The sequence below is a fragment of the Chelonia mydas genome, chromosome 1, assembly GCF_015237465.2.
Source record: "Chelonia mydas isolate rCheMyd1 chromosome 1, rCheMyd1.pri.v2, whole genome shotgun sequence".
NCBI lineage: Eukaryota > Metazoa > Chordata > Testudines > Cheloniidae > Chelonia > Chelonia mydas.
Window position 1 is genome coordinate 254,303,662 of NC_057849.1, and position 27,880 is coordinate 254,331,541.

A 27,880-nucleotide genomic window follows, 5' to 3' on the forward strand; every position below is an offset into this window, starting at 1 on the left:
AGATTATCTGGGATAAAGAAAACAGGGCAGCTCGGGGGCGCAACAAGTTGATACCCATCCAGGCATCTGGGTACATGGGCTGAGTTAATACATGGTGTTTTTGTGGTCTCATTCTAATGCCTACATAGACACATAACAAAACCACAGCACAGACTGGTACATCTGGCCTTCTCTATTCATTCAAGGCCTGGGACTGGATTAGAAAGTGAGGAATGAGTTGGGCTGGGAATGCTTGGATGGCACCTATCTCCACTTTGGTCAGCCTGAGGCAGTGCTGTCAGTCCCTTCCTTTCAAGAGCAATGAATTCACTTTTCACATGTTTAAAACTTATGAGTTTATCAGAACTTAAAATATTCAAAAGAAGAATTGCAGTGCACAATGCAGGCCTGGCAGTGACTGATTAACATAGTGGAAAAAACAGAAACATACTCCCAAACTGCCCTTTGCTCACCTCATCAGCCTTGTCACATGATGCCCCAAACAAGTGAGACTCAAACATCCCACCTGGTAGGTGACACATCTAAATCAATCAGTAATGGAGCTGACCAATGGATTGAGAGCTGATTTTTGCCAGGTGTGATCATTGGTTACAGCTCTGAGCCAATATTTTTTCCTTGCAATAGAGGAACCGGAAAGAACTGGCTTCTTTTTGTTTGGCACAGTTCATACCTTACAAGAAACTGCTCAGATCTTCACCAAAGCACCAGCTTGATGTTACCATCTTCCACAAACAGCCAATGCACTGGAAAGCCAGCAAATCATAGTATTTTAGCAATCATACATTCATAGATTCCAAGGCCAGAAGGGACCATTGTGATCATCTAATCTGACCTCCTGTATAGCACAGGCCAGAGAACTCCCCCAAAATAGTTCCTAGAATAGATTTTTGGGAAAACATCCAATCCTGATTGAAAAATTGTCAATGATGGAGAATCTACCACTACCCTCAGTAAATTGTTTCAGTGCTTAATTACCCTCGTTGACAAAAATGTATGCCTTATTTTGAGTTTGAATTTGTCTAGCTTCAACTTTCTGCCGTTGGATTGTATTACACCTTTCTCTGCTAGACTGAAAAGCCCATTATTAAATATCTGTTCCCCATGTAGGTACTTATAGATTTTGACCAAGTCATCCCTTAACCTTCTCTTTGTTAAGCAAAAAAGCTTGAGCTCCTTAAGTCTGTCACTGTCATGCGTGTTTTCCAGTCTTTTAATCATTCTCATGGCTCTTGTCTGAACCCTCTCCAATTTATCAACAGCCTCGAATTGTGGTCACCATAACTGGATACAGTATTCCAGCAGTGGTCAGACCAGTGCCAAATACAGAGGTAAAATAACCTCTCTACTTCTACCCAAGATTCCCCTGTCCCTGTTTCTGCATCCAAGATTTGAATGAGCGCTTCTGGGTCCTGCATCACACTGGGAGCTCATGTTCAGCTGATTAACCACCATGACAAATCTTTTTCAGAGTCATTGCTTCCCAGGATAGAGTCCCCCATCCTGTAAGTATGGCCTGCATTCTTTGGTCCCAGATGTATACATTTACATTTAACTGTATTAAAGCACATATTGTTTGCTTGCTCCCAGTTTAACAAGCAATCCAGATTGCTCTGAATTAGAGATAGAAGAGACCAATGAAATCGTAGCTTGTCCATCTTAAAAGCCTCTTCTCCCCTAGCTTTCCCTGCAATAATGTATATTTTCCATTGTTTTCTCTGATCTAGTTTTTGTCTCCTATGATGGGTTTTCCACTGCTTTAAGGACATTTAAGGACACTGCTAATAAGGACATTATTCCACAGGATAGTAGATGTCACAATTAGGAAAGGTTTCCTGATCCCAGCCAAATTTCCCAGCCAAATTTCCAAATTTCTGTTTCAGCCCTTATTCCGACGCACTTTATCCCATACTCAACCATTCCAATCCCTCCTTGGTATCTACACCCTTCCAACACCAATTCTTCTGGATGAGTATTATCTCTCTAAATAAACTAGACTGTTTAAAGAATGTGAGGCATTTCATTCCAGGTGCTTGTGACAGAATCTTATCAGTGACATGACGTTTGATCATTCATGCCGTGAAGTTTGCATTGAACTCAACATTATGTTCTGCACCAAAACCATAGCAAGACGAACATGGTAGTGGCAGGGGGATTAGAGTGTGTGTAATGAGCAGGTCTCTCCAATGGGGATATATTTTCTGGTTTCTGTATCCAAATATACTAATACAGCTGAGGAGGACATGGTGCTGATTGATGTCTTCCACCCCCTTTGGGAGTGGAGAAGGCTGGAAAGAAGAATTGCAATTTTTGTTTCCCTGTGTAAGAGGGGTGGGGAACAGTGGGGAAAACAATAGTGATGACATGCTTTGAATGGTGGAATTTTCATCCAATCACTTGCTCTCTTGTCTTCACCAGTCCTCTTGCAGAGTTAGCAGAGTTCCCTGGCCCTGACAACTGGTTTCCGTCGTTCCCATAGTGGCAATGCAAAGTAAGCGTCACACTTTAGAGTTCTGATGAGCTGAATGGCCTGCGTGTGGATTTGAGGCTAGGAAAGAAGCAGTATTCCTCCATCTTGTGTAGAAAAACTGGCCCAGTGTCATCGGGGTTGAACATGACCATGTTACTCTCGTGCACAGCCTCTGCTTTAGAAGTATCAACCCCCTCTGACAGGAAGGATCAGGAAACACTGATGGGTTCTGAGGTGCCTTGGGGGGCCTTGAGGAACGTTACGTGACTCCCAAATGCATGCTGGTGCGCTCCAGAGGGAGTAGCTAATGCTGGAAATGGAACTGGGACTGCGACATCAGTTGTCTCAGGGCCCAATTCAGGGCTGGGGGTGCCCTCTGTGGCCTGGGCCATCAGGGTTGGACGTCAAGACGGCGGCAGCAGTGAGCATCCCCTCTTGCGGGGCCAGTGCAGGGGACAGATGGGCAGAGTCTCTTGCCGGCATCAGTGACAGACCTTCCGAGGTGAAGTATCCCACTGGCCATTTCTGACCAGAGATGTTTAAGATGGCAGCAGTTGGTGATCTCTGACCTTCGGTGTCCCCTTGCGCCACTTCCCCACCTGCTGGCTGGTCTTGTGGCCCTTCTTGCCCTCCAGCAAGTGGCTGCTTCATCTCTTTCTCAGCAGGAAGTGAGATGAGGTGGAGCTGAGCTGCTCCTCTCTCCTCCCCCACCAGCAAGGTCTGGGAAGGGGCCCCCTGGGGTAGGGACAAGTGCTCAAGGGATGCTGGCCTCCCCTTCGTTCCCAGTGGGGCAGCTTCCCAGTCCTGATGAATGTCAGGCAGGGAGCACCCCTGGGGGAAGTGCAAGTATGGACCATTAAAGTCAAAGCAGGTCATGGGTGCCTGAGAAGCAGTGACCTTAGCACTGCTCCTCCAGGGGAGTGTGGCTGGTGACAAGGACTGACTGGTGCTCTGACTCGAACGGCAGCTAGCCGGGGCTGCAGGATGTGGAGCTGGAGTTGTCATTTCAAGAGTCTGACATGGGTTCTCTGGGTCCAGTGCACCAGGGAAGCACATCATCCTCTCGGCCATGGCTGCAGGGAGCTCTGCTGAACTAACTTTCATTGGTCTGCAAGGGGGAAACAAGAGGAATCAGAGAAGTCACCCTGCAGAGAACATCACATATGGACAGGGAGTGGAGCTGAGGGCCCGTTGGGAGAGAGGTCTCTTGTGGGTTAGAAGGAATCTTTCCCTGGTGGAAGATTATCCCATAACTGCCTATAGCAGAGTTTCTTGCTCCTTCCTCTGGAGCAGCTGGCACTGGCATCTGTTCCTGGCAGGATCCTGGATTAGATGGACCATTGGCTGGACCCAGTCTGGCAATTTCTGTGTTTCTGGAGTCTAAGGGGCCCAAGCAGCACATCACCCTTCAGAGACCGTGATCACCACCACCCACATTATATAGCACCAGACCTTTGCCCGGCACTTGGCAGAGATTGTAAAAAGACATGGCCCCTGCCCCAAGGAGCTTACAGCCACTGAGGTAGAAGCTAGCCAAAGGGAGGGGACAGGCAAGGAGTGATGGGGGTTCAAACAAATACAAATAATGGCCTGCGCTTTCCAAAAGTGACCAGTGATGGCTGAGCACCCACCCATGGGTGGTGGGTATCAAAGGCCAGGGGAGACTAAGCCAGAGAAGGGGTACAGCTATAAGTGTCTCCAAGTTGGGACTCAGGCTATTCTAACTGAATACGGCCTTCCTCAGGCTACTCTTCTTAACCCAGAATCCCTCACAGCATAGAGCATGATGGGTACCCTGCCTCAGCACAGCCTCCCTACACCAGGAGCTGTGAGGAGGGCAGTCTTGGGCTTCTTACATTGGCCCCACACTTCTCTTGCACTGGGGGAATTATCCTCTGGCCTATTGCAACTCCTACTGGCTCTTGTATGCTGCCAGAGCCAGAATCATCCCCAAGAGTGGTGAGGGCCTCACTTCCAGATGACAGGAAAATACGGCGTGTAGGGAAGGGGGCGTGTATGCATCTTTGTGCAGGGGGTGCTTATCCACCTCCATTTCCAGATTGGAAAATCAAGGACATTGAGGCAAGCCCATTTCCAGAAGCCCCTAAACTGAGTGGATCTCAGTTTCAGTCAACTGCAGAGGGGTGTGGCCCAACCTCAGGGTCTGTGCTGAAGCTGACTGGAGTGTCTAACTCAGCAAGACAGGAGTGGAGGGGTGCCTGTTCTGGCAGGAGGGGGTTCCCTGTGGTATCCCAGCTCATCGAGTGACAGTCTCAAGGGAAGACAAATGGAAATTGATGGGCAATTTGCCTGGAAAAGGCTGCCATGAAGGCAGAAGCAGCCAAACAAAGGGCTGCACACCAGCAAGGACTTAAAAGACAAAGAGATTGAAGCACAGAAAGATGCTCAGGAGGAGAAGAAAAGAGAACTGGGTAGCAAATGCCCTGTCCAAAAAAAAAAAATGGGAATTTTAGATGTACTGTCTTCACCATGGACAGTGTCCAAGTCTCTGGCAGTAAGTTCAGGAAGAGGGTGTGATGTTGCACTCCATATGATTTTATGAAAATATGCTAATGAGTGTGAATATAATGTAACTGGAATATGCTTCATGCAAAAGGTCTCTTGTAAGGTATCATTACAAAATTTATAATCTACTGAGTGTGGTCATCCTATTTGTATAAATGTATCATTCTTGTATCTGAAACTAGAAATATGAAATATAACTCTGAGGTCCTATTGTAATTATGCAAAGTGTGGGCCATTGATGGTGGTTTGGAATCTTGATGGTTCCCATCAACTAGGACAATTGGTTGTAAACGGCTCTGTTTACTTGCAAGCCTTCCTGTGAGTCAGGCAGGAAGAATGAAGGCTTGGGGTCTCACAGGACATGTGACCATGTCACCTGGTACTGGAATCCATCTTTCACCTGGTGCTTTTCCGTTTAGAATGAGGGGTGGGAAGCCAGAGAGAGACAAAGGATTTCTGCCTTGTGCCAAAGCTATAAAAGGGGGTGGAACAGAAGAAAGGGCTGCAAATCATGAGAAAGCCCCTAGCTACCACCTGAGCTGGAACTAGGACTGTACCAGGGGAAAGGATTGGGCCCAGACTAGAAAGGAGTCTAGTCTGTGAAAGAAGCTTATTGGAACATCTCTGAGGGTGAGATTTATCTGTATTCAGTTTCTTAACTGTATTAGGCTTAGACTTGTGTGTTTTGTTTTATTTTGCTTGGTAACTTACTTTGTTCTGTCTGTTATTATGTGGAACCACTTAAATCCTACTTTTTATATTTAATAAAATCACTTTTGCTTATTAATAACCCAGAGTAAGCAATTAATACCTGGGGCAGCAAACAGCTGTGCATATCTCTCTATCAGTATTATAGGGGTGGACAATTTATGAATTTACCCTGGTTTAGCTTTATTCAGAGTAAAACAGATTTATTTGGGGTTTGCATCTCATTGGGAGCTGGGTGTCTGGGTGCTAGAGACAGGAGCACTTGCTAAGCCATTTTCAGTTAAGTCTGCAGCTTTGGGGGCGTGGGTCAGACCCTGGGTCTGTGTTGCAGCAGATTAGTGTATCTGGCTCAACAAGACAGGTTTCTGGAGTCCCACGCTGGCATGGCAAATGGGCTCAGAGGTAATCTCAGCACATCAGGTGACAGTCCCAAGAGGGTTTCTGTGACCCAACCTGTCACACACCTCCATTTCCAGATTGGGAAATCAAGGGCATTGAGGCAAGCCCATTTCCAGAAGGAGAGATCAGGGAGAAAGGGCTCAGGGTTTGGGACTGGTGTTTCCAGGGAGCCAGGGAGAGCATGGGCTGCAAGTCCATCCATTGACATTTCCAGATGGTCATGTGGAGGATGTGCCAAGGTTTATCATTCACACCAGTTACATTTGCCATCCCTCCCTGATGGGATCAGCCACCCACAGGAACTGAGATGCCACCATCACCAAGCAACGTCTCAGAGAGTATCACCACTGAGCAGTGCACTGACCACTCACCCATCCAGCACTTGGATGCAGCTGGCCAGGTCCATCTTCTCGGAAGAGCTTTGCTTGCCAAAGTCCAGCTGGCTGCTCGGCAGCGGAATTCCAAGTGCTACTTTCTGAAAAGAGACAAGGGCAGATAGCACTCCTGGCAGACAGAGGGTGATTCTCTGAGGGCAGAGGGGAGCCAGAAGCCCCATAGTGGAGATACCACAGTGTGTGGTAGCACTTTAACCCCTCCTGGGGACAACATTGCTCCTGGGGACTGGTGGTTTGATGGGGGGAATAGGTCTGGAGGCCCCCTGCTGGAGGCCTTGTGGCCCTGCCTCACCACACCCCAGAAAAGAGCAGAGGAGAAGTCCTCCAGGCAGTCTAGAGTGGCTGCAGGGGAGCAGCTAATCAGAGAGGCTGCTGGAGTGACCAATCAGGGGGCAGAAGGGCCATATAAAAGGAAGCAGCAGGGGCAGAGCAGTCAGTTGCTGCCTGGAGCTTGAAGAGGGAGAAGTGGGTGCATGGCTGGCTGGAAGAGCAGCAGGACCACTGACAGCTCATTGCAGGCAGGACTGAGCCCAGGGAAGGCTGCTGAAGACCAGGTGCCTGGCTGGCAGGAAGAGCAGCAGGACCATGGCCAGCTCAGTGTGGGCAGGCTGAGCCCAGAACCTAGCCAGACTAAAAAAGGGTACCATGATGGGCTCTGCTGATCTGGTTGAAGACTGAGCCCAGGGAGGGCTGCCGAAAGGACACCGACTGAGGGTACTGAGGTGGGCCCCTTTTGGGCTGTTAAAGAAGGCAGCACCTCCGGGGGAAACCTTGATGCTACAGCCCCATACCAGGGCCATGAGCAAGACCTAGAGACTGTACACCCCGGAAGGGGGAACAATGTGTATGATTCAGCTGGAGGGCTGAGCCACTGAAGAACCACCAAAAGAACCATTGGCTGAGGGCGTGCTCATGAGAGGCAGGTGCAACCCTGTTGTAAGAACTGAAAGAAAACCAGGCTCACACCCGACCAGGAAGGGGGCACCCACAAGAGGTGGGTGCTACCCCGTTCAAAACTGAGTGTGATTGCAGGCACGTATCGGCCAGAGAGGCTCACAAGACACGGATGTTGACATTACAGGTGAGGTTTATTTTGTTCTCTCTAGGTCTTTCATTTCCCCAGTGCTGATTTCTCTCATTTAACTCCGCCCTTCGTCAGGTAGTGCCAGGTGTGTCATGGCAGCTCTGCCCAAGGAGTGCACGACAACAGTGTGGGCAGGTGCAGGAGGGCAGCAAATCAGCCATTGTGCGTAATGTCAGCCCTGCCCTGGGAGACTATGGGGATGCTGTAGGCAGCGACAAGGCCCAGGAAATCAGCCTGTGTCTATAGCATGAGAGCTCTGCCACCTCAGGGTGAGCTGGGGCACACCATTTCCTGGGATTTTCAGACACCTAATGAAACGTGACAGACACTTAAAACCACGGGGTAAGGAACAGGTCCAACTGTGGATTGAAAACCAGCTGTACGACTGGGAACAAAGAGCTATTGGGAATGGCTGCTCCTCAGGGCGCAGAGAGCTCATTACTGAGCTGTCCTGGGGCCAGCCCTGGGAGCTGTGTGCATTATGGATTTGGACAGAGCACTGGGCAGCAGACTGGTGACGTTTGTCAGTGACACAAGATTGTTTCAGTTAGAACTAGAGAGACTTGACAGCATCTCCGGGTGGATGTGACCCCTTCGAGGGAATGAGCAACACGATAGTAGGTGCAGTTCAGCTTGCACAAGCGTAAGCTAAAACACAGTGTCAAAAATACTATCACCTGGGCTTCTCCTATGCACTGATGGGCAGGGTCCTCGGAGGACAATGTGTGATGTTATCTGATTAAGATAGGACCATATAGATCATTGTTGCAATCTCTGTTCTATATTTGCAACAAATCTCATACAAAATGTGGCGTGTAAGATACCTATGAAAAGGTTATGATTTGCTGGTTCTGATTATGCTATCTGTATGCATGTATCATTTTTGTATTTGAAGTTCTAAGTATTGGCTCTATACCCCAGGAGCAAGCATTTGAAATCCAGGTAACTCCCACAAGGTAGTTAGCCAGCACATCTTGGAGGGATTATTCAAATTAAGTGGCTCATCAAAAAACACTTACCGGAAAATAGACCATGGGAGATGCTCATCTACACTGAAAGAACTGTCCTGCAAAGGTGCTCTTTGAGGTATAGGTGATGGCTTCTTGTAGCGGGGTGGTCACCCCGCTCCGGTTAAGAAAGGGTTAAAGGCAGCCAAGGGAGGCTGGTTGGGTAAACAGCCACAGGTGTGGCCACACCCAATTAGGGTCCAGTTGACCCTGATGGGTCATTGAGGCACGGTGGGCCATGGGGATTGGGGTTCCCCAGAAAGGGCTATAAGTGGTGGAGATCAGGAAGACACCGGCCAGCAGGAGGCGCTCCAAGGCTGGAACTGAGCTAATTCCTGGATGTCCAGCAGGAGATGCTGCAGTGGTGAGTGCCTGCCATGTTACACTTCTTCTGTGTCCAAACCTTCATGCATGGACATGTGACTTGCCCATGTGACTCCAAACACTCTCTTGTCACCTGTAATTTTCCAGTAGCTGTGCTGAGAGCTTTGTGTGAAACGATAGGTTCCCTCAACATGGCAGAAGATCTAAAAGGCCCTGGAAAGCCCTCCATTTTGCCTCTTTCCTGCCCAAAGCTCTGGACTATGAACTTAGATTAATGGAAGCATTCTAATGAAGGAATTGAGGACCTTTCAATGATTTGGAAGCAGCCAGAGACTTGACTTAAGCCAGTAGTTTATTCCATCACTGCTACAAGCCTGAACCAAGAACTTTGCAATTACTGTATGTATTTGATTCCTTTGAGCAATTTTAACTCTCACCTTTCTTTTTATAAATAAGCCTTTAGATTCTAGATACTCAAGGATTGGCATCAGCATGATTTTGGGGTAAGATCTGAGGTACATATTGACCTAGGTGTGTGGCTGGTCCTTTGGGATCAGAAGAACATTTTTATTTTTTTTGAGACTGGTTGTAAAGAACCACTCCTCTCTAAATCCAGTGTTTTCGGTGGTGGTATAAGAACTGGAATGTCTAAGGAAACTGCTTTTATGACTTCTTGATAGCCAGGGTGGTGAAACAGAAGTTTACTTTTGTTTCTGGTTTGGTATATCTTATGGAAGAATACCCACCAGTTTTGGGCTGTGTTTGCCCTGTTTCTCAGCAGTTTGGCATTCTCAGTTGTGACCCCCTGAGGCACAGTTACACAATGTAATGTGGTATTTACTCTATAGGTGCTGTGAAAGGGTAAAGGCTTGAGAGGCCAGTTAACCTGCCTGCTTGAACCTGGAGGATGGGCCAGGACTAATTAGAAATAAAGCCCAGGTGGGGAAGAGAAGGGCTTGTGGCCATAAAGAGCTGAGTGAGCCTTGTGGGAGGAAGGAGACCCAGGGGAGAGGAGGTGGGAAGTGACCTGAGAGAAGGCTGAGAGGGAGGAGGCAGAGCAGACAGGCTACTCCAGGGGTGAGCGGGAAGCCTGACTGGAGACACGGGCCCTGAAGAGCAGTAGCTTGCCTGAGCCCCTGAGAGAGGGGAGGAGCGTGCCAGCCCCTGGACAGCAGGGCTGTTGAAAGCACAGGACCTGGAGACAAACTGTGGGGATAAGCTACAGTGGATGAGGCAGGCCTGTGGCCACCTGAGCCCAGCCAGGCTGAGGGTTTTGTTTTGTTTACAGTTCTATTAGACTTGGTAAAGGAATCTGTTGGCCAGAAGGGGCAGGACTCTGTCAAGTCGTCTGACCGGAGGGCCAGGGTACTCTTAACGGCTGGAGCAGGCCAAAGATTAATAGGGGAAAACTAAGACAAAAGTTGCTGCACTGCCCCACCCAGCCAGGAGCAGGTGTGCTGGGGTGGCTACTTGCTACAGCCAAGCCTTCAGGAACAGAGCAATGGAGGTGTCTGCCCAGTGGGGGGCAAAGCTCTGAAAGCTGATAGGTTGCATGGGAGCATTAAAAATGGAATGGAAATAGTGCCCTTCTGTCAGACCGGGGGAAGGGGGGGAGATGCTCTCCTTGGAGCACTACATTTCTGATCACCTTCCAGGAGGGAGGATGTAGCTGAGATTGAAGAGCTTCAGAGAGGGCCAGTGGAGGTGGGTCAAGGTCTGGGCAGCAGCGACAGGACAGAAAAAGAGTGACAGGTTTATTGAATGTCCTATTTAAGGACAAGAGTGGAGTTGCCTCAGTTTTCTAGCTGTAAAATGGGATAATAGTTCTGCCCTGCCTCACAAGGGCATCATAAGGAGAAATACACTAAAGTTATGAGGCACCCCATACTGTGCTGATGGGAGCCATGGAGGCACCTGGCATAGATTTGGCTGAGGTCTTTAGGAATTGTGTTGGTGGGGAGCGCCACCACTTCAGGGTGGGTTGGGGAGGGACCGTGTCCCCTTGAGGGGGACCTAAGCAGGCGCCACCACCCTGTACGGTGATTAAACCTGCTCACCGGGGTGCAGTTGGTACAGAGGTGGGACAGGACCATGACTCAGCCTCCTGCCTTCCCCTTCCCCAGCCTTTGGGGGCACAAGGAGGGAGCAGTCCCTGCGCTCCTGCAAATCAAACACTGTGACTGGCCCTCGCATGGAAATGCATGTAGTTGAGACTTGCCCTGGAAGATCATTACTAAGGGGACTGGGCAGACTGGGTGGTGACTCCTTTTTTTCCCTTCTCCCATATCAAGAGAGGGTCACTCCATACAAGTAACAGCTGGTAACATTAGGGGGAGGGGAGAGAAGAAATAGATCTTCCCACACTGTATTGGAAACCTCCCTGCCTCTGAAGGGCGAAGGGTTGTGACTTTATAAAGAACCAATGAATGGCGTGGCTCATAACATGGGAAATGGTGCAAGTTACACAAGTAGTAATCGAATCTCAAGCACATAGGGCCAGGAAGTAATTTCCCTATGCAGAATGTTGCACTCTTGACCACATGCATTCTGGTCAGGAGCTGGTTTACTTCTGAAGCATCAGATTTTGGCCACTGAAGCAGGATAACAGATGGGAGAGACGAATGGCCTAATCTGCCATTTCCACTTTACTCGCAGTGCTCCCATCATCCCCAGGCAGAGGCAGTGGTTTGATCAGTATGTACAGGTTCCACCTGGGCAGCTACACACTCAACAATAAACCCCAGGGCAGCATTTCCCCTTTCTCTGACCCATGCAGAGCTTCCACTTCCACTTCTCCAGGGTCAGCAGTTCTCTCTTACCTGGAGGTAGCTCTGGAGCAGCTGACTCTTGCCGGGATTTGGAATCTTTTCCTCCCATTTTTTCTTCTTGCTGTGACAAGACAGAGTTTGCAGGGTCACTTCTCTTGGGAGGAGGCTACACCAGACACACAGCCTTACCCTGGGCCCCCTTGTCAACCCAGAGGTCCTGAAACTCCATGGCCCTACACTCAAGCTGCAGTCCAGGCATATCCCCAGCTGGACTAAGCCCTAGATCAAGGATAGGGGTGTGCCCATGCAGCACCTCCCCCTTGTTTCTCTGCCCCTCCCTGCGCTCACACGATCCATTGTCTACAGCCAAGCTCTATGATACAACCGCATTTGCTCCAACCCCTCAGACAAACACCTACAAGATCTCTATCTATCAAGCATTCTTAAAACTACAATACCCACCTGCTGAAGTGAAAAAACAGATTGACAGAGCCAGAAGGGTACCCAGAAGTCACCTACTACAGGACAGGCCCAACAAAGAAAATAACAGAACACCACTAGCCGTCACCTTCATCCCCCAAATAAAACCTCTACAGCGCATCATCAAAGATCTACAACCTATCCTGAAAAATGATCCCTCACTCTCACAGATCTTGGGAAACAGACCCAGTCCCCGCTTACAGACAGCCCCCCAACCTGAAGCAAATACTCTCCAGCAACCACACACCACACAACCAAAAACACTAACCCAGGAACCTATCCTTGCAACAAAGCCCGATGCCAATTCTGTCCACAAATTTATTCAAGTGACACCATCATAGGACCTAATCACATTAGCCACGCCATCAGGGGCTCATTCACCTGCACATCTACCAATGTGATATATGCCATCATGTGCCAGCAATGCCCCTCTGCCATGTACATTGGCCAAACCGGACAGTCTCTATGCAAAAGAATAAATGGACACAAATCTGACATCAGGAATCATAACATTCAAAAACCAGTAGGAGAACACTTCAACCTCTCTAGTCACTCAGTAACAGATTTAAAGGTGGCAATTTTGCAACAGAAAAGCTTCAAGAACAGACTCCAACGAGAAACTGCTGAACTAGAATTAATTTGCAAACTAGATACCATTAACTTGGGCTTGAATAGAGACTGGGAGTGGCTGGGTCATTACACATATTGAATCTATTTCCCCACGTTAAGTATTCTCACACCTTCTTGTCAACTGTTTGAAATGGGCCATCTTGATTATCACTACAAAAGTTTTTTTTTCTCCTGCTGATAATAGCTCATCTTAATTAATTAGCCTTAGAGTTGGTATGGCAACTTCCACCTTTTCATGTTCTCTGTATGTATATATATCTTCTTACTATATGTTCCATTCTATGCATCTGATGAAGTGGGCTGTAGCCCACGAAAGCTTATGCTCAAATAAATTTGTTAGTCTCTAAGGTGCCACAAGTACTCCTTTTCTTTTTGCACTCTACCAATGCATTTGGAGAATCTCCCACTCCCAGTGCCGACTTACCTGAGTAAGCCTCTATAACCGCACCAGCCAAATGCTATCAGCATGATGGTGAAGACTGGGACCAGCAGCGGGAGAATCAGTGGTGACCAGACTGAGACAGATAAATGAGAGGGAGAGAACAGCAACAGAAAATGGCTTCATTCTATATCAAACCTTATGTTGTGGATGCTCTTGAGGGAAGATATTGAGGTCAGGAAAATGTAGGTTGCCTATCAAGTCACGTGTCCTAACTGACAGTTCTGTTCAACCATGGAATAGTTGCCCATGTGGGATAGACTAAATGTGACCTAATCAGGACAATGAATCTGTGAACACGTTTGCTAAATCCAACTCGAGATTTGATCTAGCCATGCCTGAGCCCTTTCTATTGGGTTTTCCATGACCATCTGGACAACCAGTTTACTTTTTTGCAAACATCTGGGGACGAGCTTGTATTTGTGTTTTTAAAAAAAAAAATGAAGAAATTCCCAGAGCAAAGAACTTTGTTAAAGTGAAGTTCAGACTGAGAGAACAGATCAGCAACTTCAGGGTGAAGATCCTTATGAGAACATGGCAGATATCAACAAAAAAAGAAAAACACTCAGTCATTAGAAATGCCAGGAGACTTGCAGTTGAGCGTGAATTTACAGGAAACACCAAAATTTGAGTCTGTAAATTCACAGTTAAGGCCTATTCAGTCACCTCTCCTGTTGGTACAAGTTCAGGAAGCCAATCGGAGACCAGGAACTGCACCATCAGACCTAGTGACCAACGGCACAGTCTGAATTCCAAATGCTGAACAACACACCCATGAAGCAATGCTTCTCTGAATGACCAGAGAAACCCATGTAAACTCCAACAGGTTTGCTTAAAATCAGTTGCAAAGAGCCCATCTTTTCATTATTTCACAAACATGAAAATGTTGTTCAGAATGAACAGTTCACCCAGCTCCAGTGATTGATCCCTTTCTACCTTCTAGCATGGATCATTCCTTCCCTTCTCCAGCCCTCCACTTAGATCCATGAACTTCTCACACTGGCCTCCAGCCCCATTTTCAGCCTGACCACGTCCAGTGGGATCCAGTCTGCCTGGTTCCTCTTAAAGATAGTAACCTGGACACCTCAAAGCTGGCAGTGCAGAGATACTACATGTAGGGGAAGATTACAGTCATTTTCCTGGGAATCATGGAACTAAAACCTCTGTACGACACTCTGATAACATAGGCAGTTCATGCTTTTAAGCCTCCTTGTGGAGGCCCCGTTCTCTTCTCACCTAGTGCATCCACTTCCAACTCCTGATTTTCATACTGTTTCCTTGTTGCCATGAAAAAAGGCAGCTCTGGGCTCCCATTCAGATAAGCCAATTATACCCCTCTCTGTGAACTGAAGCATGCAGCCAGGTATCAAGGGGACCCTGGTCAGGCTCTTTGCTTAATAAACTGTATGAAACCCCAGTTCCCCTGAAACCCCAGCTAAAGGACCAGTTTCTCTAGGGAGGGAACTGACCCCCTCCCCACCAAGCCAGTAGCCCAGCTGGGATGTACCACTCTCAGTTTCCCAGGTGCACTCCTCACTCCACTCGCTCCAGGGCCCCTGGTAGGTACCCATGTGCACCCTTGCCCGCATTTTCCCCCTATAGTGTGTGGAGGGCTCCAGCATCTGCAGGGTGAAGATGAGGGGAGGCTTGTCATTGCTGATGTTTACACTCTGGGCATTCTGGGAAGAGAAAAGATGAAGGAGGGGTGAGGAACTCTCTGTCCCATCCACCCACCTCCCCAGCAGAGTCCTGGGCTCCCAGCAGTACCATCACCTACCTCCAAGGAGTCACCAGTCTTCCAATACAAGAATTCATATCTCTGGCCTATATAGGGATAGCTTAGGATCTGTTTTGTCCATCTCAGCTCATACTCCTGCTCTTTCCTCTTTGTCATTGTCACGTTGACAGGCGCAAGCGGCTTGACTAGAACACAAACAACACGTTAGGAATATGCATCCATCTCCCAGCTTATCTTCCTGCCCATTCCCTTTCCCACTCTGGGCTGTGGGCAGGACTAAAGATACGCTGGTGCGAAACTTGTTGCCTGAGCAGACTAGCACCAAGGACGGCTAATAGCAGCGTCCCCGTCTGACACATCTCATCTCCACATGCCCATTCTGTACCTCCACGCAGCAGTGCTCTGTGGGTGCCAGTCAGGAGCTCCAGTGCTGGGAGCTTCCTTTACCAGCCATCTGTCCCACCCATGCACCACTGTCTAGCTCTCTTGTTAGCCATTCCACCTCTCTGCCAACCCAAGCATTTCCTAAGCTGGAGGAGAAACCTCCAGATAACCCTGGGCCGAGGATCCAAATGGGCTCTCACTGTTTTTGTTGGCTTTAATCAGTTTCTCCTCCTTCTTGGGCCGGACAGTTATGAGGTACTGGCTCAGCCTGCTGGGGTTGGTGACATTGATCTCACAGCAGTGGAACAGGTAGTGGCTGCCAGGCAATTCCTCCTCATGGACTGGAGAGCATTCTGTCTCTCTGGGGAAGAGAGCAGCCAGGCCTGAGTGAGCAGGAGGGATGGTCAGATATAGGAGGACAGGAATACGCTGCCATGGGCAGGTCACTTACTCTGATGCCGGTGGGGTTCTGTAGAAGAGCGTGAACAAGACAGAGCTGGTGACCTCTCTCCTCACTTCCCAGCTGCACGTCAGCCGATCAACCCCATTGAAGAGGCAGCAAAGGTTCTTGGGCTGAGCCTCATCCCCTAGTGAGGAGCTAGTGGTTAGTGCAGCTCTGGAAGGGGCAGGGTTGGGAGGGATGGGGAGGACAGTGGAGCTGGGACTGATTGTGACCGTTGGAGGGAGGAAGGGAAAACTTTTACTTTCAGGGTTCTCTAGGGCAGTCCAGAGCATTATGCTGGTCCACTCATCCAATCAATACAATCCACGTATTGTGAGAGACAGAGACTGGCCTCTCCTGAGCTCATATACCAAAACCCACCATCTCTACTGGCACTCACTGGCCCTTTAGCTGAGAGGCCGGATACTGAGCACACCTCTGATTCCTAGAAGGGCCCCATCAAGGCCAGGGCTTTGAGATGCAGTGGCAGGGGAAGAGTGCGTAAGGAGCCTGTACTGCCCCTACCAGTGCTGCACTGGGACTGGGGCCGTGCTCCTGGGCCGAGCAACTAAGCAGAGTGCTGCAGTCTCTGTGGCTACTGCTCTGCTACCCGTCAGTGACAGCAAATTCACTTCAAATAAGAGAGCACCAGTGAAACAGGACCATTTTCATCAATTTCCGGAGATTCTCCAATGTCATCAGCTCAGCCCCCGAATCCTCTGGAAGCGAAGCACAATATCCTTCTGCTGCCAGCATCTCAGCATGTCCCTACTTCCCCTCACAACCCTTCGGCCTCCAGAATTACCTTCGTGGGACCTCCAGGACACAGCAGTGCTCCATTCGCTGGACTGCCCAGACCAATCAGCGCCCTGGCTCGGCTTGGATCGCACACGAGCAACATAGGTGCTGCTTGACACAAGGGCATCACGCCGCAGCAGGCAGGGGGAGGAGCTTGCGACTGACACCGAGGAAGATTTCTGTCAGTGCGGATGAGACAGCGAGAGGTGAGGGAAGGTGGAGGGGGAAAGAGAGACTTGTCAGAGAGGTGGGGGAAGGACCCTTTTCTTGGGAAATTCAGCTCAGCCAAGCACAGCCAGCGCTGTGATCCCTGCGTAAGGAGGAGCCAGATGCTCCTTGTGCAGGGCTCATTGCTCTTATAGCACACAGGCTGCTTTTTAATTGCTTGATCTCTGGTCTCAACCAGCCAAGGCCATGGCTGGACGGCACAGGATTTCTAAGATGCACACACAGCTAGCTGCAGCGTGCACGGACCCACGGTCAGGGCCATTCAGGTTTCAGAGGATCGGCTGGGTTCAGCGGCAGCCAAGCAGGTTTCAGAGGATTGCAAAGGGTTGTCTTCTGCAACCAAGAACAGCACATGCCAATGCCTAAGCATATCTCATGCCTACCTTCCAGGATTCACACTCCCACTTGTAGGTCATGTCAAGCTCCAGTGCATTGTGCAGCCAGTGTCTTCCCTTTCTCCCTCCAGCTGCTTCCCAGGCTGCTTCTGTGACATTGATCCAATGCTTCTGAGGTGGGAGGGTCTGGACTGGAAATGGGAAGGGACAACATGGACTGTGGTTATTAGTGGATGGGGAGAGGCCAGAGGGCTTTTCCAAGTTTTATTTCCATAAGGAAAGACCCAGATCTGCCTAACATCAGGCTTTTGTGTGATTTCTCAGGGCTGCTGCTGCTGCTGCTGCTGCAAAAAAAAAAAATCTAAGGCCTGTTGGCACTTGGCAGTGAAAGAAATGAAGTTGCCAAGGCCTTACAGAAAATAGCTATGAACAGAACAGAAGGAGAATAGGGAGGTGAGTGTTGTCAGGTAGACCCATAGCAGCCAGCATTCATTTAAAGATGGAGACATATTACTGTGTATTTTTCTGAGTGAAAAGTTTTGTTTGACATCAATTTTTTCCTAATAGCAGAGAAACCCAGGTATAGATGGGTGTGGGTCAGTTGGGAGGAGTACATCCACCTTTTCCATTGTAGGCAGGTAAAGAAGGAATCTATTTATCTATCTATCTAGAACCTTGTAAGTGAGAAGCTATTAAACAGGTGTCACAATGAAAATGAAACTCAGTTCCTAGCAGAATTATAGCTGATATGCAGAAGCAAGGTGAAGGGTTAGGGACAGGGTGAAAAATCAATTTTTAAATTAAAATTATTTTTTATTGAAATCGTTTTTTTAGTTTTAATCAAATACAGCCTTTTTTTTTTTAAAAAAAAAAGCCTATTTAAAATTAAATGTGAAATTATGACAACTATCTTAAAGCCTAAATTTACCATAATCCTATTATAATCACTTGAGGGATAGCTCAGTGGTTTGAGCTTTGGCCTGCTTAAACCCAGGGTTGTGAGTTCAATCCTTGAGGGGGCCATTTAGGGATCTGGGGCAAAAATTGAGGATTGGTCCTGCTTTGAGCAGAGGGTTGGACTAGATGACCTCCAGAGGTCCCTCCAACCCTATGATTCTATTAAGCAATACATATTTGCTGCAATTTTTTAAGACTGTGAGACTGAACTGGTGGAAGTCACTGGCTAAGCACCTGGATTCAGAATTTGTTACAGTGCTAAAAGCAGCTTTTGACAGCAGTAACCTCTTCTGTTGGTGCTTAGAGAATATTTTCTTCATTTCTGTTTATTCAACTAGTTCATTCCACATTAAGAAACCAACTGGAGTTGAAAAAGCAGGAAAGCTTGTTTTGCTCTTCCAATCTCTGTATAAAAACTAGGTGTGAGAGGACGAGATCTACTAATTTTAAAATCTTGAAGAATGTGGGGATCCGAAACAATGAATTAAAGTCACTTACTACTTCCTTTGTTTAACAATTCTGTTAATTTTCAATGCAAAACATGTTTTGACAAACATTTTTTCTTATGTATCCAGCACACATAAAGTAGTTTTATTTAACTAATTATAGTAATCCTAATACAAACTAAAATGCTGGTTTTGTGCCTTTTTAATTGAATCTGAATTTCTATCCAAATTGAGCTTGATACCAATCACAAGTAAAAATGAAACATAACCTAGTAAGTAAGAAATGTATCGTTCACCTTTTTGTAACCTAATACAAAAAAGTAAAAAGGAGGAATCTGAATAAATGTGTTAGGCTATATAAATGCTTTTAAAACATGTATAGGTATTGTGATGCTGGTAAACCAGCTGCCAGCTCCTGTAAAGTCTGTAAGCATCAGCTGAGCACTGACAAATTCATAGCTGGAAACCAGACCAGCTCACTTATATGTTAGTAGTGTTCAAGATAGGTGTTAGACTTGTAAGGATGTGTTTAGACTATAAAATGCTTGTAAGTTGCTGCATACATTAATCTTACTTGTAATGTCTGTATTCCATGCTACAAGGTATAATTATAAAAATGCTCATTCTGAACTAATGCACTCAGATGGGAAGGGTAGCTCCCCCCACCTATCCAGGTGGACTATCAAAATTAAGTGGACCGTTGTAGCACAAAATTTGTTGATTGCCCTATCCACTCATAGAGAAGAATGTGCAGAAGGCCTTGTCCCATCGGTTTGAATGCTGGAAGAGGGATATCAAGATAGTGGACATGAAGATTTTTCATCTCTGCTGTTTGGACTCTGACAAGGGCTGGAGCTAAGAAACAAAAGCCGAGGTCCCTAGGGTCAACCTTGGATTAGCCCTGAAAGACATACAGTGCTGATAGATTACTACATCTCTGTCACCTTTTGAAAGGCTATATTTAGTTGCAAAGCAACATGTGTTAATGGTTACCAACCAATGAAAATCAACATCTCTTTAGAAAAATAACTAAAAAAGTACAAACACAAAACAAAATTAAAATCAAGGCTTTAAATCAAGGCTTGCTGCTTGCTGATTTCAATCATGATTAAAATGGAAATTGTTTTGATTTAAACCAATCCACTCTGATTGGGGATCAGAAGTCTTGGTTAGGGTTGGGGGACCTGCACAGAGGAAAAAGTATTCATTTCAGAGAATCAAAAATATTCCTGGAGAGAAGAAGTGTGGAGAGAAGGGTGGTGTCTCGCCCTTACCATTCTGGAAGAGGCTGACGTTCAGCTCAGCCTGCAGCAACCGATCAGGTTTGAAAGTGTAACGGTCGTGCACTCCAACTGCAAAATTGGTGCTGTTCCTGTGGCAGCTCCAGAAGACACAGGAGTCCTGGCAGAACGGCAACCCCTCAGCTCCCTGAGACTCACATGGGATCTGTGTGCTTCTATGTGCAGAGAAAGAGGGTGAGGAGGTGATGTAGATACAGATAGCTAATCCAAAATTAGGTTCCTGAAATCTTCCCCACATCTATTCTATTCTACTCAATATAAGTTCTTTTACTGCACTCATTGCTGTAGCATCTGAGCACCTTCCAATAAAGCCTTAAGAAATGTGAATATGCCTCTGCTACAGTTATTATCTTACCCTAGCCTCAGGGGGAGAGCATATACACATATTGCTTTGCATTTATATTATATTTATATTAGAGAAGGCTGGTCAAAGAAATGAGCCTTGTAGTTGGTACAGTAGGTGGTGAGCCAGAGGTGATGCACAGGGGGGCATGTGGGGTCATGTGTCCCCCACCATTCCTGGGTCACATGGTGCAGCCAGGTCCTCTCCCTGCAGGGCAGCTGAGCCGGGGAGCTGTGAGCTGCACCTGTCAGGGAGAGCAGAGGCAGGAGGAACAGCTGGGAGCTGCAGGGAGAGGCCACTGCTTTAAAGGAGGAAGAGCTGCCGGAAGCAGAGGATGACTTGAGGTTTTTCTGGGGTTGTGCTACCCCATTATCAGCAGGCATGGGCTGTCTCTGGGGTGAGCTCAGCAATATTGGCTGAGGTAAACATATCAGACCTCTCCTCAGCTCTGTACACTGGCTTCCCATAAAATGTCAAATAAAGTTCAAGGTCTTGGACCCTATCTTCATGGCACTCCATGGCCTGAGCCCAGGATATCTAACAGATCATCTAAAACTCCAGGATGAAGACCACGGTCAACAAATCTACTCCTCGGGCATACAGGCAGGGCCAACTCTAGGCACCAGCAAAACAAGCAGGGTGCTTGGGGCGGCACATTTCTAGGGGCGGCATCCCGGCGCCAGCCACGCCGCCCCTAGAAATGTGCCCCCGCCACCCCAGCTCGCCTCCGCCTGCTCTCCTGAGCGCGCTGCCACCGCTCCGCTTCTCCTCCCTCCCTTCCTCCCTCCCAGGCTTGCCGCGCGCCAAACAGCTGTTTCGCGCGGCAAGCCTGGGAGGGAGGAGAAGCCGAGTGGTGGCGCGCTCGGGGGAGGCAGCGGTGGTGGAGCGGAGGCGCGCTGGGGCGGAGAGCGGTTCCTCTACCCCCCCCCCCGTTACTTCCTGCGCTCCCCCCCACCCTCGCTCACCTTTGCTCCGCCTGCTCCCCTGAACGCACTGCCTCTCCCTCGCCTGAGAGGGAGGGGGGAGAAGCGGAGCGGCGGCGTGTTCAGGGGAGAGGGCGGAGCGGAGGTGAGCCAGGGCGGGGGTTGCGGGGTGGGGCGGAGCTGCAGGAAGCAAGGGGGTGGGGGAATGCGGCACGCCTGGGGGAGGAGGCGGGGCTGGGGATTTGGGGACGGGGTGGAGTTGGGGTGGGAGTGTGTGTGTGTGGGGGGGGGGGGATGAAAAAAAGCAGGGGCGGCCAAAATTTTTTTGCTTGGGGCGGCAAAAATCCTAGAGGTGGGCCTACAGGAAGGGTAAAGTTGACCTGGGCAGAAGACCTTTCTCTGGCGCTATTGAGACTGTGGAATGAACTCCCCCAAGAACTAAGGACCATCCCAAACCTCATCACCTTCTGCTCCAAGTGCAAGGTGAATTTCTTTGACTTACCTTCTCTAATACAAATACAGAGCAACATTTGTATATTAACACCCCTCCTCCCCCAAACAAAAAACGACTCAAACTGCACTGCACATGCTTCTCCCGCTGGGGGAAAGGATCAGAGAACTAACCACGTGTTACAGATGTGTAGTCATGTTGGTTAAATGCACTCCTGGAAGGCACTCAGATATGACAGTGATGAGGGCAGTGCAAAAACCCACATAGAACAGAATGCTCTCATTGACCCTGCTGCAAAGAAGGGAGGTGTGGAAGGTCTGTGAGAGCAGAGTCAGCGCTCACTCCTCTGCTGATGAATGAGTATTACTCCAGCTGTACTCTAATGCCTCTTTCTCCACTCCAGGTGCAGTAAGCTAACAGGCCCTGCCATCACTCACACCTGGGATCCCCCAGAAAAATCAAGGGAGAGTGATAGAAAAGGTAATGAAAATAAACTGACCAGCGCACCTTCCCGTATCTCCCCATCCTTCCAATGCAGACCTAAAAGAGTCTCCAAATTCCACCCCCCAGCAAGGCCAGCACAGGTGTCCACATGCGCCTCAAAGTCTGGCTGTCAACTTGGATCCCTTTCCCTCTTCCCATTCCCAACTCTTAGGTTCAGCAGCCACAGGCCTCCTGTGTCCTTCTGCAACAGAGCAGGGCTCAGGCACTTACTTGTCTATATTTTCCTCATGGTGAAGAGTCATATTGAGGAAGCGACGTGCCTCTGTGCGCTCCTGCCATGTGCAGGTCGTCTGGGAGGTGTAGTCATTGTAGCAGCGCAGGCTCTGCATCGGGAGGCTCTCTGCAGGGCGAAGGAAAGCACAACGCTGCCGGTGGGTCATAGAGATGGGCAGTGAGGAATAACGGGATATGCACACCGGTGCCATGGCAGGAAGGGCAAAGATGGGGGAAGGAGGCGCGAAAGGGTAAACTCTCCCGGGAGTCTCTCGCATGTCAGTTAGCTCACGTGTCAGGGATGGCATGGACAAAAAGCTCCCCCTCCCCGACGCTCACAGTCCAGAGGCTGGAAAAGAGAGGTTTACTTACCAGGAGCTGTGGTAATGAGAGAATCGTCCCTGTGCATTCACAGTCTGGCTAACTTGTGTGAGTCTCTCATGCGTGTCGGGCTACTAAGTGTTTTTCTTAAAGCCCCAACATCTGCATTGAGGTTATTACCCGAGAATCTCACTTTTCATGTACAAAAAGTAAGTGTCTGACCTACACGGTTGGGAAGAGAAGCTTGAAGGATGAGCCCTAAATACACCAATGACAAACGACAAATCACCCCCCCGGCCCCCCGCAACTGTATTCTCATTCAAATCTCATGATGTTGAAGTCACTCTCAGGATTTTTTGGGCCTGACCCTTGATTTCTGAAAGCTGGGGGTTGGCAGTTCTGATTCGCATTGTGGGAGTTGCCCTGGTGGTGAGCACACACAACCCTCGTTGAAAGCCATGTCTGTGGGGCGGTGCATGAGCATCCTCACAGTGTCACGGGTCAGACAACCTCCGCTGCATACAGGAGTGCGCCCACCAACCACCTCCATTCCTTCTCCTGAACCACACAGTCCTGATGTCCAAGGCCAGCTACGGCACTGTAGGTGTGCTAGTGGAGTGAGATCTTATCCATGCAGGAACCTGCACTTTCCCGAAGGTGTAACATAGCCCTGTGCACCTCTTCACCCACGGAGAGTGTGTCTGTTTCGAGAGGTTTTTCTTGACATCTTTCCCAGAGAACTACAAATGTCTGTTGGCTTTCTAACACAACGTCTAAGGTGTGCATACATGTTTCCTTGGGAGGGGAATGGGATCTAGGGAAGAATACAGTGAAGGAGATAGACTGTTTGTGATGGAAATCAGACACTGCCTTGTATTTAGCTGTGCCGCTCTGAGTCCCTTTCCCAGCCCTGAAGAAGAGCTCTGTGCAGCTCAAGAGCTTCTCTCCCTCTCCCCAGCCGAAGTTGGTCCCATGAAAGATATTACCTCTCCCACCTTGTCTCTCTAATTCCCTTAGGCATGATATTCAACTGGGGCCTCACAATCATTTTGTCTTTGTGGATTGCTGGATAGGGTGGAGTGGAGATTATTGCTTGGAGTTCACTGGCCCTCTAGCAGAGGCTATGGCAAATCGAAAGGCAGTTTTAAGAGATTTAAGGGAATGTGGGGGGTGAGAGAAACATTGATAAGGCCTTTTAAATATCCAGCAAATGGAATGGGAAAATATAGTTCTCCCTTCCCGGTGCTGATGGGGAACAGAGATAGGTACTTGATTCATTTTCTGAGAAGGTGCAGACGGTCCAGGGACCTCACAGGCAGCAGATAATCTACAATTGCTGGAATTCCAGTTTGAGATGCAATCAGTTCCTTATTAGTGGCTCAGGAGGGAAATCTTGTCCCTTCTGGTGTATAAAATTTCCAGGTAGACACCACCCTTGTTTGGAGTAGAATTGTCTGTGCTGTCTGTGAGCAGGGCTAAAGCTGGGCCACACATGGAATTCCCATTGCATGGGACAGTTCAACATTACAAAATTGGGTTTCCTTCTAAACTGAAACGAAACCAAAGGCTTTTAAATTACTCAGCAATGGAAATTCTGAAGAGTTTGTTTTGCACATGTGGTATAAGAAAAATTTCAAAATTTTATTTTAAAACAAACTTTGCATTGAGAAACGTGTTTTGCTTTGTCATTGTTGTATTGTTTTTATTATTGTTACATTATTTCAGGAGGTGTTGCTGGCAGTAATGCACTGTAGGACATGTCACATGATGTCAAGCCATGCCACAAAATGCCTCTAAGGCCCAAGTGAAGGACTCGGCAATGAAGCGGGCTGTCCTGGTGTGAGCATGGGATTTGGACCTGAGAATAGATCACATAGCTTAATAGCCTCAGAGGTCAGATAGGCCTGGAGACTTGGGTGTCTTTCCCTGGGCGTGTGAGAGGTGAAAGCCCTGTCAATAGCACGTTGGGCTGGGGAGCGTGATTGCTCCAGCACAGCAGACATCAGACATTCACATCCACCTCTGGAAAGAGAGATGTGCATGAGGCACCTCCTCTGAAACCTGTTTTAGGGTCTGTACAGGGTCTGGGCTTGGTGCAGAGCTGGGGCAGCAGCGGCTCAGAGGGAACATTGAGGAATTTGGAGAAATTCCTCCCTCTCTAAGGTACACTGACCTAGAACAAAGCAACAAACAACTAGCTAACAGTGCACAGATGGGAGATTAAACCTAGAAACAGGAGCAGTCAATGGACATAACAGAGGGTCCTGTTTGTTCTCTGAAGTGGTAAAGAAGGAACTAAGGCGGTTCAGAGGGATGGACACCCCTAGACATGGGCCTTTGACATTGACACTGGTGACTTACTCTGTCTCCCTGCCCCTCCCATATTCCCCCCTCCTCTCTCTCACACGGAGTCATCCTCCCATTTGTCCACACCTCCAAATGGATATTTGTTCATTTACACTCCCACCTGAATCTATGTGTCATTCTATCCCTCCACGCTCCTTCAGGGGTCTGTCTATCCCTGCACTGCACCTCCAGTTCACCCACCTACTCACCAGCCAGCTTGTTCACACATTTGTACAATAGCCCCCCTGTCCATCCATCCATCTACTCACTCTCCATCCATGCATCCATCCATCCACTTCTCCATTCACCTACTTCTCCATTCGGCCATTTCTCCATTCAGCCATGCACCCTCCCACCTGTAAGTCCATCCACATTTCCATCCACTTACCATACCATCCATTCATATAAACAATCGCCCTCTTGCCTGTCAGTCTCGTTACCAACATACTCATCTGGAATGGCAGAGGGAGCAGTCGAGCAGAGGAAAGGCGGAAAGAAGGAAAGGGAATGGAGGAGAGTAAAGGGACTGGAAGGAGGGGAGGGAAGATGATAAAAAGGGCAGGGAAGAAAAAGCGGAAAAGAAACTGAAACTCACCTCGAGATTCTCCGACCCTGAAAGCCCAGCACAGAGCCAGCAGAGCATTCCAGAACGCCTTCATGATCACGCCAGCCTGGGCCCACCAGCTCAGTCCCGCTCCCTGTGCTCTGGGCTGGTCGCCAGCCTGGGGTTCTTGCACTCACACTTGTTCACTGCTTCTTTGTCACCTGTTAAATGTGGAAGCCAAGCTGTGATGGTCAGGTGGGGGAGGTTGGGACCTTCTGTGAGACACAAAACCTCCCCTCCCTGCACTGAGGGGACCTTTCACTGATCCATCAAGGCCACAAGGGACCATTAGGTCACCTAGTCAGACCTCCTGTAGGAGGGAGGATGGAGAATAAAATTTCCTTTGCAGGACCAATTAATTGCAGAGCAAGGTCCCCATCTCCTTACTGCGGCGTTGCTGAATGCCCAGAGAACTGAGAGGCAATTGTGATCTATTTGACTAACAGGCATTGTCCCTATTAACCTCATCAGCAAGAAACAGTCCTAGGCTATGGAGTGAGGGGAATTCAGTCTCCATGTTCATTCGTTCCCTGGACTTCCCCCAAACACAGAGACACACACCCACACTTCCCGCATTGGTTCCCAAGCCTAGCCTGGAGACACACCATCCTACCCTACCTTGCCCCATCTCTGCCACTCAAAGATACCTCTCTCCTCTTGGAGTGAGATGGGGATTCAGTGTTCATGTTCCTTCAGCTCTGGGCTTCTACCCCATACGCTTCTCCTCCAGCAAGCCCGCAGGTGAGAATTGCTTTGAAGTGATTCCAACTGGCAGTTTGCAGCCAGCTCCCCGGGAATTGCTTTGGGACCCTGACCCACAGGCATAATCTCAAAGGAGCTTTATTGTCTCTTTTTGTGGGATCTAGCATTGAATTCAGTGGTGCAAAGAGCATGGCCAAATTCTCCACTGGGGTAACTCAATGGAAGTTAGAGTTGCACCACTGGAGAATGTGCCCCCATATTACTGCTTTCTAAAGAGCATGACAGACGCACCCCGCCTTGGGCACAGCTACAGAGCCAAGCCTCTGTGCTCAGGGGATGTCTGATCAGTGGCTTTTTCCCACTTTGCGGGAGCATGGAGATGGGGAGCCATCCAGAACAACCCCCAGCTTCCTAAATCCCATTTCCTTTGATAGAATCTGGTGTGCTAGACAAGTGAACATTCGCCACAGAGAAGAGATCCCACTGTGACTGATGGCTCCAGAGCTCGTGAGCCCTTGTCTGTCTGGGGACAGGCTCTCTTTGCCACGTACCCTTCCCCGAGTAAAGGCAGAGTTTCCTCACCTGAGCCAAGAGCTGCCAGTGGGACAGCCGCCTCACAGCAGGTGGATCACTGGCCGCTCAGTTCTCAGTTCCTGGCAGCTGGAGCGTCTTTACGCATACAGGAATCAGCAGTGACCACGGCTGTCCAAAACTGGAATGGATCCCCATGGGAAATAATGAACCTGGGATGGACATTTTGCCCTCTGAGGGCTTCCACACCCCATCTGCCTGCTTTCAAGGAGCAGATACAGCCCTGAACACCGTGGAGCTGAAGTGTGAGACTCAGACTCTGAACTTCCTATTTTTGGTGTGTTTCACACTCACTGGGTCCGTGCCGCTGAGGCAGCTCTTAAAACCTGGGAGGGGAAGGAAATAGATCTCATTTCATTGTGACTTTTCACTGATTCTTGTTAACCGGTTTGGAGGAATCAGGACACATTGTTTTCTAGGAATCAAGAGTAATATGCTGCTAACGGAGGCTGGCCTTTGCTTCCCGTCTCCTTGCCTCCATACCCAGTGAGACACTTGCGAAGAAGAGAGAAGGAAAAGGGAAGTAGCGCTTGCAACAGGAGTTCTGTATTTCTCTCCCGACCCCGCCCCCCCCCCGTATCTTACCATAACCTCAACTGTAAGATTTTGGGGGCAGTGACTGCTTTTCACGACATGTGTGTGCAGCACCTTGCCCCCTGGGCTCTCAATGATTTCAATCAGCTTTGGATCATGCCTCCAATAGGAACTCACTACTACTTATTTCCCTCCCTTCTAAAATTTGCAGACAGTGTCTCCTACGCCTCTTTAGTATGTGTCCATCTGGAATGACAACATCACTGATGTCTGCGACCACTGTCTTCTATCATAGATATGCACAGTGCCATTTTCACAAAGTGGTTGCAGCTCCCAGGCCCCCAAATTATATTGATTTTTTCATTTTGCCTTATTTGTCTCTATGCTTCTCCAATCCCCAGTTATTCTGACATCAGTTTCTAGCAATGCAGGAATTCTTGTTTTTAGTTTCCTATTTAACAAAATAGCCGCAGGTGACAGCCTATGCTTCAG

The 27,880-nt window shown here is 48.6% G+C and overlaps 1 protein-coding gene across 1 annotated transcript; it reads right to left on the minus strand.

The window, feature by feature from the left end:
* Positions 1-315: 315 nt before the first annotated feature.
* On the minus strand, positions 316-27,149 carry LOC102944393 (cytokine receptor common subunit beta-like). Its single transcript, XM_037880839.2, has 14 exons — positions 26,846-27,149; positions 25,553-25,722; positions 22,288-22,417; positions 19,830-20,011; positions 17,201-17,343; positions 16,597-16,768; positions 15,801-15,936; positions 15,550-15,710; positions 15,005-15,150; positions 14,735-14,906; positions 13,213-13,303; positions 11,730-11,799; positions 6,472-6,575; positions 316-3,575 (listed from the first exon to the last, which is right to left on the minus strand). The coding sequence occupies exons 2-14, from the start codon at positions 25,614-25,616 to the stop codon at positions 2,825-2,827; spliced, it is 2,322 nt and encodes a 773-aa protein (XP_037736767.1). The 5' UTR covers positions 25,617-25,722; positions 26,846-27,149; the 3' UTR covers positions 316-2,824.
* Between the last annotated feature and the right edge of the window lie 731 nt (positions 27,150-27,880).

Coding starts and splice junctions, on each gene's coding strand:
- LOC102944393 (XM_037880839.2), bottom strand. CDS start 25,616: ATGAAGGCGTTCTGGAATGCTCTGCTGGCTCTGTGCTGGGCTTTCAGG. Junction 15,711..15,800: donor AGAACCCCACCGGCATCAGA/GTAAGTGACCTG, acceptor TCTCTTCCCCAG/AGAGACAGAATGCTCTCCAG. Junction 14,907..15,004: donor AGACTGGTGACTCCTTGGAG/GTAGGTGATGGT, acceptor TTCTCTTCCCAG/AATGCCCAGAGTGTAAACAT.